General features: G+C 39.8%; 1 protein-coding gene across 1 annotated transcript in view; it reads right to left on the reverse strand.

Annotated features, from left to right (window-relative positions):
* DIP2A (disco interacting protein 2 homolog A) overlaps positions 1–11,153 on the reverse strand; it is a 210,749-nt gene that overhangs the window by 20,228 nt on the left and 179,368 nt on the right. The window contains exons 23-26 of the mRNA XM_007948674.1: positions 8,588–8,789; positions 7,616–7,725; positions 7,460–7,540; positions 4,016–4,139 (exon numbers count right to left, since the gene is read on the reverse strand). Coding sequence (XP_007946865.1) covers positions 4,016–4,139; positions 7,460–7,540; positions 7,616–7,725; positions 8,588–8,789 — 517 coding nt within the window. The remainder of the gene's footprint in view (positions 1–4,015; positions 4,140–7,459; positions 7,541–7,615; positions 7,726–8,587; positions 8,790–11,153) is intronic.

Raw genomic sequence — 11,153 nt, forward strand, 5'->3', positions numbered from 1 at the left:
AGACCAACCTTACAAGAGACGCTAAAGGGAGTCCTTTGAACAGAGAACCAAAAATAGCAAACAACAACCAACCATTAATACACAAGATGACATAATCCAGAAACCACAGCTATGGACATATCTAAAGTAAAATAAGCTTACAAGATTGTAAACGGAGAACCAGAAACATCAATTGGCAAGTGAGGACAACTACAAACCAAAAAGAGGGAAAATACTGTGTAGTTACAGAACTTCTAAATTGTGAGGAAGTCAACAGAGTTGCAAGATAGAATGGACTGTTGTAATCTTGGGGAGAAAATTAGAAATCACAGGGTACTCTCAAAGAAAAATGATAAACCTTCATATCACAATAAAAAAGAGGACAAGCACGTATATTTACCAAATGCTAAAACAACAGCAACAAAGGAAATGATCATACGATTCATAAACATATAATGATCTAAGCACAGAAAATAATATGGAACAAAGAAACCAGGGACACCATGAAAAAACACGTAACAAAATGACAGCAACAAATTCATACTTGTTGATAATTACACTGAATGTTCATGGATTAAATGCACCAGTCAAGAGATGGAGAGTTGCAGATTGGATAAGAAAACAAAATCCATCAATATGCTGTCTACAAGAGGCACACCATGGAGACAAAGACAAAAGTAGACTAAAAATGAAAGGTTGGAAAAAGATTTATCAAGCAAATGGCAACCGTGAAAGAGCAGGAGTGGCCATATTAATTTCTGATCAAATTGACTTTAAGACAAAAAGCACCATACGAGACAAGGAAGGACATTATATAATGATTAAAGGATCAATTGAACATGAAGATATAACCATAATAAATATCTATGGATCCAATGAAAGAGCCCCAAAATACATAAATCAGACTTTAAAAGAGTTGAAAAGCCAAATAAATGACTTCACAGTCATAGTGGGAGACTTTAAAAAACCACTTTCAATGAAAGATAGAACTGGAAAGAAACTCAACAAAGATGCAGAAGAGGTAATCCAATCCACTAACTTGACCTTATAGGTATCTACAGAGCACTTCACCCAACAACAGCACAATACACATTTCCAGTGCAAATGGAACAGTTTCAATAATAGACCATATGTTAGGCCATAAAGACTAAAAAAAAAAAAAAAAAAAAAAAAAAGGACTTCTGGTAGCACAGTGTCTCAGGCATCTGACTGCTAACCAGAAGGTTGGTGGTTAAAAACCACCAGCCACTCTGCAGAAGCAAGACTGTGCAATCTACTTCCGCAAAGATTTACCACCTCAGAAATCCAATGGGGGTCCTTATAAGCCAAAATCAATTTGACAGCAGTGGGTTTGGTTTTTGGTCTTTCAATACCAAAAAAACAAGAGCAATAACAACAAATATTACGCTAAATCTCAAAACATAAAAAGCACCTCATTTTAAAAGGGAATAACACAATACCAACGATAACTAAAAATGAGTATATAATCACTTATATAGGTGTATAGGCATATATGTGTATAGGTAGGTACAGGTTGAGTATATGTGTGCAAAGACAGAAGTATCTATACATACATATACATACAGATATGTGTGCACGCATGCATACACAGACAACATGGTTACAGATATTTCTCACACATAACCAAATACCTTGTAAGAATAGTTTTCAGGGTGTGAAGGCTTAGGACCACAGTCTCAGGGACAACCAGTCAATTGGCATCACAAAGTTCATATTCTATATCCTCGAGAGGTGAGTGCCATCTGGGGTCTTAAAAGCTTCTAAGCAGCAATCTAAATTACAACTATTGGTTTCCACTTGTGAGGAGCAAAAGAGAAAGAAGGAAACCAAAGTCTCAGAGAAGAAACTAGTCTATAAGACTAACAGCCTACATTAGCCAGAGCCTCATCTACCCTGAGACTAGAAGAACTAGATGGTACCCAGCTCCTACTACCAACCATTGTGATCAGGGCCACAACAGACAGACCCTGACAGAATGGTAGAAAAATGCAGAATTCAAATTCTTAAAAAGTCTAGACTTACTGGAGCAGTTGAGATTGTTGCAGGACTCCCTGAGACCACCAGCCTGAGATACTCTTTAAACCTTGAACCAAAACTATCCTCTGAGGTCACCTTTTAGCGAAATAAATGATTAGTACACAAAATAAAGGATATTACTCATGAGTGCAGCGTTCCATAAAAAAGTCATCTAAATGAGACCAAAAGATAAACAATTATTCTAAAGCAAAGATGCAAAAATAAGATGAGGAAACTAGAGCACTGGAAACAGAACAACCAGAATGCAATTAAAGAAAACATTGAATGGAGAGGAAGTGGGAGGGGAGCTGTTGCATTGTGGTAAACTGTGGTCAATGTCATGAGACAAAGTATATGTGAACCACTGTATGGAAAGTGAATTTGCTCTATAAACCTTCACCCAAATCACAGTAATTAATTAATTAATTAAAACATTGACACACTATGAAAAATGTAATTAATGTCACTGAACAATTTGTGTAGAAATTGTTAAATGGGAATACAATTTGCTCTGTAAACAGTCACTGTAAACACAATAAAATACTATTAAAAAAAAAACACACCAATCTGTTAGCAAATAAAAATACAAAAAGGGAATTTGACACTTATCTTATTCTTATCTACTAATTTACCTTGTCCTTGAAGTTCTGGTAAATACATTAAGACGAGAAAATAGAATAATTGGCATAAACAGAGAAAAGGCAGAATGTCAATAATTTAAATGTACACCTAAATAATCCAAGAGTTTCTTACAAAAAATTACTAGAATCAAAGGCATTTGGTAAGGGGCTAGACAGAAGATAAATTTAGATCTGCAGCCTTTCTTTATGCTAGCAACACAGACCTAGAAATTAGAATGGTATTTACAATACCAAACAGAAATAAAGGGAAAGTTACAAGCTCTACATAAAGAAAACCACAAAATGTTGCTTGAAGACATAAGACAACCTGTTTAAAAACAGGCAAGGGATAGGCACACAACAGTTCCAGGGGACATCCATCTGACCACAGATGTGAGCACATGTTCCAATCTACTAACAAGAAAATTAAAATGAAAATTCATAGATAGAACTTTATTCCTCTTAGACAGGCAGAATTTAAACACAGCTCTAATTCCTATTGTTCATGAGGATACGTACTAAAAGTTTTGCTCATACTTTCCTGACGGAAATGTAAAAGTGCTTTAGTCCATTTGGAAAATGTATCACTAAAAATTACGATTAAAAGTGTGTGTGCCTTTTGACCATGTAACCTGCCTATGGCCACCTTTCTATTAGAATTAATATAAGTCCTATACCAGGACAGGTGCACGTAGAGGAGATCCTGGACAGTGCAGTTCTTGGCAGCTACCACGGGGGCCAAGGACCTGTCAGAGCAACACTAGGCAAGTTGGAGGGATTTCTATAAAGTGATTTTATGTGGGAGAAGCAAGATGTGAGGAAGAATATGTGAAATGATCTCAATTTCATAGCACACTGACAAAGCCTTACTCAGTGTGTGTGCATTTATGTGTGTGGCATGTCTGCATGATGACCTACAATCCTATGACTGTGGGGAACAGTGTGGAAGGGCTGTCAGGGGAAGATGGTATGCACTTGATGTGAAGAGTAGGGGAGAAACAGGTAAGAGAGCCACATTAAAAAAAAAAAAAAGAAAAGAAAAGAAAGGCTATACTAAAAATAAATTATGAATGTAATCACAACTGGATTTTATTTCTAATTACTTACCTGGGTTGGTACCTATAGGTAACAAAGTTACATGTAAACATTAAAATGTCTTAAAATTCCAGAGAATGGATTATATGGTTCCAGTGGTGCAGGATGGGAGTCCAGTGGGGTTCTGGGGAATGACACATGGGAAAGGACAAAGAGGAATACAAGGAGGAGAGGAGGCAGCACCCAGGGGAGAGGGGTGAAGTGCACGGGAAGGGGCAGTGTGGAACGGAATGGCAAGGTGGGGTCACTGTCCCCTTGACAATGAACACCCCAGGGGCAATTACCTGGGGGATAGACCAGGGCCACATGGTCTCCGATGCTCAGTCTCCCCCTCTCCATCAAGGCAGCAGCAACGCGCTCAGCTTTTTTGTGCAGCTGGACACAGGTTGCGGTGCTGGTCACAGTGCCCTGGGAGAGAACATCAAGGAGTACGTGAGCATACAGATGTGAACAGAGCTTCATATTCCCTGCAACGTCTGCACACATGGTCTGCATAAACCATGTGCGCCGAGCTCCTACAAGCAAGACCTGAATGGCATACTGGTCACAGGTACATGTCTGGCAGCTTTTCTAAATTCTGTATTTCAACTATAATTCCCAAGAGTGATTCATTCACAGTAGCCAACAACAGTGATGAAATACTTCTTTTGGGGTTCCTCTGGGGGTCTGGAAGAATAAACCCTGCATATAAGAGCAGAGTCAGAAATAACTACCAAGAAGCCCTTTGTGGCCTTCTAATAAGTGGATTAAAATACAAAATCATTATAAAGAATAATAAAACAAACATCCAGGTTCTCATTATTTGATACAATTTTTTCATATTGTTTCAATTTGTCTTTTTAAAAATTGTTACCATTGTCCTCAGAAGCCATAGCACATCACCACCATCCCACACCTTCCCTCTTCAGAAGTGAGCATAATCATGAATATAAATTAGCACGAATAATAATTGACACATGAACCAGCATCCCTGAAGTCTGTTTATGTTAGAGCTCGACACAGATGAGCCTGTTCCAAACACAACCTGCTTCTCCATGTGGCTTTGTTTAGATTTTCTGCCTCGGGTCTTAGAGATTTTGTGACTAGTATAAATGGTCTGTCTTATAACTTACATTTCTGAAGTGTCTGCTCTCATATATAAGAATGATGTTACTCTTTGGATAAGATTGTGTATCCAGAAATGTTATTAATTCTAATCATTTACCTGTAGGTTTTCTTTAGACTTATATGTAAACCATCACACCTGTGGCCCCCATACTGTGACTCCTGCGCTGTGGTTCTCGGTGCTCAGTGCCAGGTAAGCTGAAAGCCTAGAGTGAAGTCTGCACCCCACATCCAAGATGCCACCAGGCCCTGCAGGTACATCTCAACACTGCCCACCCTTCCACCACCACACATAACTAAACTCTACCTATGTTTCTACCTCCATCCCCATGACCTCTCATGGTTCCAGCTTCTGTGCCTGCTTTTCTGCAGTGCAAAGATCACCTGTCGTGATAAACCACACATGCCCCTTGCTGCTCAGCACCGCCCCAGGCTTTCACTGCACACTGGAGTACATCTAGCACCCTGGCCTATCTGCTCACTGGCTCCAGCCATGCAGCCCCTAGGATGCACTGGGGCTGCCCTAGAGCCTCTGCTTGTACCTGACATGGCTTTTGCTCAACCAGTGCAACCTCTGTCTGGATCTCCCAACATGCACAGACTTCAGAGATGCATTCAGCATTCACGCCTCTGTTGTATCCTCTGCTTTACTGGTCTTGTGGCTCACGTCATGATCTGATTTTACCTTGGCCACTTACTATTGGCTGTCTCTATGCTTTAGAACTCGGGCCATCATTAAGTAAATATTCACCAAACAGTGCTCCAGATGTTGCAGGTACAGCAGGGAACCAGAAGGATAAGCCCTTGCTTCTACAGAACCTGGCCACAAGTGCAGGGCCTTCCTATCTTGTTACTGATGTTTACAAAACAGGCACTGAATAAATACTTTTGTGTGATGGCCAGTAACGGACAGCACTGAAAGCTAGAGACTAGCACTTTCTAAGACACTGTCATCTGCACCATACAGGTTACAGGGTATGTCTGATGGGTACTCATGTGTGGTATCTATTGTTATTTAACTTTTTATGCTTCCACAGCTTGTCTTCCAGCCACAATTTGGATGTGAGGATCATAGCTTATGCACTTTACTTCTTAGGGGGCACCTAGCACAGTGTTATGCTCAATAACATGTACTCAAAATACACAAAAGGGAACTTCTAAATATAAGCAGCAGAATCTGAGCCATATGCAGGGTCTGCCCTTTTAAAGCTATACATAAACACAGAATATCAAAATTCTTAATTTTTATAAAATGCACCTACTCCTCACGTAGAAGCTCTGGTAGCATAGTGCCTAAGGCATCTGACTGCTAACCAGAAGGCTGGCAGTTCAAACCCACCAGCCACTCCTCGAAAGGAAGGTTGGGCAATCTACTGCCATAGTGATACTGCCTCGGAAACCCAAGGAGGGGTCGCTATGAGTTGGGTCCAACTTGATGGCAAAATAACAACAGCAACAACAACTCCTCACTTATCAACTATGGTAGTTATGCTTGTGTGTCAACTTGGCTCAGCAGCTGCTGGTAGTTATTCCCCATGATGAGACTGGCAATCAGCTCCATGGTGGGATCTACAACAAGCAGCTGAGTAGCTGCCTTTGGGAATGTGGTCTGCTTCCTGTATTTTAGGAGAAGCCTTGAGAATGGTCTGTAGCTTATGGCACGCTTGGACCCTGCAAGTAGCTGTGTCGTTGCTCAGCAGCCTGCTATGCTTTGCCAACCTTGGGACTTACAATGGACTTAAGTTAATGGCCTGCCGTGTGGTTTGGTAATACTGGGACTGTGCCTTTTTACTTGTCAACCTTGGAGTTTCTCAGCCTCAGCAGCCTGTAGCTGTCTGAGTGAAGAAACGCTTCTAGCTCTAGTGGGCCAGGAGCAGAGGCAGAGCTGGACCCCAAGGTTGAGGGGCTTTCACCCAGCCCCTAGAGTGTGGTACTTTGAACTTGGACTTAAAGCCTCCAAAGCGTAAGAGTAAATTCCTGTTTGTTTAAAGCCATCCCATTTGTGGTATATTCCTGTAAGAGTGGCACTAGGTCACCAGAACATCAACTATCTTGTTATCTAACATTTTGCATTTATGACCAGAGTAAAAAATCTACTATCCAACTATTTTGCACATTAATGATGTACATCTGGCAGTAACAAATACCAAGACATGAGGCAAGAGTAACACTGGCTATGATGGTTAAGGTTATGTGTCAACTTGGCTGGGCCATGATCCTCAGTAGTTTGACAGTTGTGTAATGATGTACTCATCCTCCATTTTGTGATCTGATGTTGTCATCCTCCACTTTCGCATAAGCTGATTTTCACATAAGGAACTGGTCTCTGGACTCTAACCATGTTGATAATTTGAGGAGTGGGTGTAAACACCTTTTAGCTGGAAAAATTGAGTATCTATGTATTTACTGTTGTTAAATGAAAACATGAGTTGGTGAGACATTCCCTGTTCAATACAAAATCAATGGAAGTATGTTGGCATGATTCATGTGAAAATTAAGGACTCTACTGAGAAAGGGTAAGCAGACAAAACAGACAGGAGAACCACAGCTCAAAAGGCCTGTCATAGATTGAATGTGATTAACACGGACCCTAGAATGGCCCATGACAATGGGTGGCTTCTCACCTTGGCATTCAGCAGCAGGAAGAGTGGGTGGTCAGGTGTGGTGTGGGCACGCCACTGCAGCACATCAGCCAGGAACAGGAACTGCACAGAAAGGGCACCTGAGTGACCACACCTCACTTAGGGGCCAGGGACATGCTTTGAGGCCAGGCACCTTACCTTCCTTGCCTGGTCACTGTCCTCTAGGTGGGCAAGCTCCCGCCCAGAGGCCTGGGCAAGCCTTTTCCCAGCAACCAGGTTGCCCACAATCATGGAAGCTGGGCCAACTTCTAGAAACCAGAGAAATTCTCAGTAAGAAGTGGTTTCTCATGTATAATCATCACATGACTTTATTTCTATCAGCTTTTGCTAAGGTAAATATGATATGATCTCAGCCACATCAAATTCTTAATATATGTCATTGCTTTATTACTGTGTTCTACATATAAATCAAGAAATCAAATCTTTTTGATTAAATCATTTATTTAGTTATGCTTTATGTGTTCAATAGTTGAATAAAGTACACTAAAAATGTATATAATCAAAGGAATGAAAAATTGCCATTAATAGTTAAAGCAGTCCTAAAACTAGTTTTTAAATGAGTAAAACTCATGGAAGGGGAAAATGGCCATCTGTTGAAACTTCAGAGTCATATTCACCTTACATAGCTGTGGCAGACTCAGAGGGCTATGGAGGCAGTTCATTACCCCTATCCCACCTCATGGCCTCAGTGCCAGTGTGGCTCCTGAAGATAGGCCAGGTCAGCTGCCCCACAGCAGTGCTAAGCAACAGAGACCCTTTAATTTCTGGAATCCAAGTCTGCTTTTGATCAGTTTCAACTCTAAAAGGAACCATCTGCTAGCCTCCCAAGCCATGATGTTGTGCTGGGATTTCATTATTAAAACTGGTTTGTGGCTGGCAGTTGAGACTACGACACAGGAGAAGGGATAAAGCACTTCTGGCATAGACCCAGGAGCCAGGAATTGGTGGTGAGTCTGGTGAGGACACACTTGCTCTGTGGTTCTTAATCTGCAATCCCAAAAAAATGGACTGTCTTGCCGAGTGGTCCAATGATGCTTCCCCATCTAATCACAACTGTACTATTAGTTCTAAGAACAAACAGGAATATGCACGCTGTAAGGAAATGTTTACCTGGTTGCTTCTGACGAGGTTTGGGAAGGTTGGTAACACAGGTGTGTGGGCACATTAGCACATTACATGGGTGCAGAGTCCCCTCCAGGAAGCGCTGTTTGGTTTCAGAAATGTGAATTCCGCCAAGGGGAGCCTTGGGCAAGGTGTTGGCAGGAACCAGGGCCAGGCAGTACACACCCACCTGATGGATGCTGTCGATAGCCTGGTGGAAAGGACACAGTCTGATTGTGTATTCGAAACCCCAGCTGAGGACATGCTGGTAAAGTAACTACAGTGGATGAAAACATCACAATTCAAAAGACCAAGCGGACATTCATCTCTGGGATATTATGTTAAGCGTGAAAAACAAGATGGAGAGAAGTATGTATAGTTTTCCACCATTTCTCTAAGGAAGGAAAGACACATGCATATCCACATACTACATGTGTATACGTGTGTGTATATACCTGTCACTGCTTATATTAAAAACTATTCACTGTACAAGACTTTCTATTGCTTGGCCGAAAGTTGAGCCACAGAGATGAATTCAGTTCCAGGTTTGAAGAGTAACTAAGGGCCACAGCCTATAAGTTGAACCATGACACTAAAAGGGTATGCATTCCTTAGAACAGTCAACCATAGGAGATCAGGAGGGTAGCATTTTCACAGCAGAAAGCTAGGCAGGCAGGAATACAGAGATAAGAAAGACACAGGGAAGGGGTAACCACAAGGAGGAGGTGGGAGGAGTGCTATTACATTATGGGGGTTGTAATCAGTGTTATGAAACAAAATACGTATGAACTGTTGAGTGTAAAACAAATCTGCTTTGTAACACTGCACCTAGATCACAATAAACAACAACAAAACTCTATGGACTGATCTGCAACAGGACCGATAGCACTTTGTTCTATTATGAATACTGTGAGCTGGGGACTGACTTGATTAGAAACAACAATAAGATTTTAACTTCCAGAATATATAAAGAACTCCTACAAATCACCAATAAAAAGACAAGCAACCCAATCAAAAAACAGGCCAAGGATTTAAATAGACATTTATTTAAAAAAAAAAAAAAAAATCCAAAAACCACAAAGAAAGATGCTCAATGTCATTAGTCAACAGAGAAATACAAATCAAAACTACATTAAGATATCACTTCACTCCTAGTTATGATCAGAAAAGCACAAAATAACAAGTATTGGTGAAGATGTGAAGAAATTAGAACCTTTATTGGGAGCTCTGGTGGCGTAGTGCCTAAGGCACTTGACTGCTAACCAGAAGGCTGGCAGTTCAAACCCACCAGCCACTCCTCAGATGGAAGGTTGGGCAATCTACTTCCATAGTGATACCGCCTTGGAAACCCAAGGAAGAGTCGCTATAAGTCAGGCATATAACAACAATAAGTCTTTGCTGATAAAACTGTAAAATGGTACAGACACTGTGGAAAACATCTGGCAGTTCCTCAAAAAGTTAAACATAAAATTATGTATGATCCAGAAATTCCACACCTAACTACATACCCAAAAGAACTGAAAGCAAAAATGCAATAGGTACTTGTATACCAACATTCATTGCAGCACTATCCACAATAGCCAAAAGATAATGTCCATCAACAGACGAACGGATAAACAAGATGTGGCACATACAGGTAATGGAATACAGAGAAATGAAGTTCTAATAATGCTACATATGGATAAATCTTGAAAACATTAAGCTAAGTGGAATAAGTCATTCACAAAAAGATAGATAGTATATGATCCCACTTATATAAGACATCTAGAATAGGTAAAGGTATAGAGACCAAAATTCATTAGTGGTTACGTGGGGCAGGTGGGAAGGAGGAGGAAAAGGGGAGTCATTCTTAAAGGGCACTGAGTATCTATTAAGAGTGATGGAAAAAACTGGAAACAAATAATGGTGATGGCTGCACAGCAAGAGAGAAAATTAATAAAATATAGCTGTATTTTTGAAAAGATTAACAACATTGATTAAGTTTTAGCTAGACTAATCAAGGAGAAAAAGAAGGAAAATACAAACTACCAATACCAGGAAAAAAACACTGAACATCACTGTAAGTCCTACAGATATTAAAAATAAAAAGGAAATATTTAAAAACGTTATGCCAATACATTTGGCAACTTAAATGAAACAGACTTATTTCTTAAAAAAGACAAATGACCAAAACTTAGATGAAAATTTTTACAAATTTAATAGTTCTATATATATTAAAGAAATTGAATCTATAATTTAAAACTTCTAACAAAGAAAGCTCTTCACCTACATGGTCTCACAAATGAATTATATAAAAGATCTAGGAAAGAAATACTATCAACATTACACAAATCCTTTCAGAAATCAAGAGATAACACATTTCAATTCATTAATGAGACCAGCAATTTCAGATACTAAAATCAGACAAAGAAAAAACATAAATATAGACCAAGATCCCTCATGAGCATAGATATAAAGATTCTTTTTTTTTTTTTCTTAATTTTATTTTGATTTGGGTGAAGATTTACAGAGTAAATTCACTTTTCATACAGCAGTTCACATATACTTTGTCTCATGTCATTGACCAAAATTTACA

The sequence above is a fragment of the Orycteropus afer genome, unplaced genomic scaffold, assembly GCF_000298275.1.
Source record: "Orycteropus afer afer isolate SDZICR_OR568_19922 unplaced genomic scaffold, OryAfe1.0 scaffold00219, whole genome shotgun sequence".
NCBI lineage: Eukaryota > Metazoa > Chordata > Mammalia > Tubulidentata > Orycteropodidae > Orycteropus > Orycteropus afer.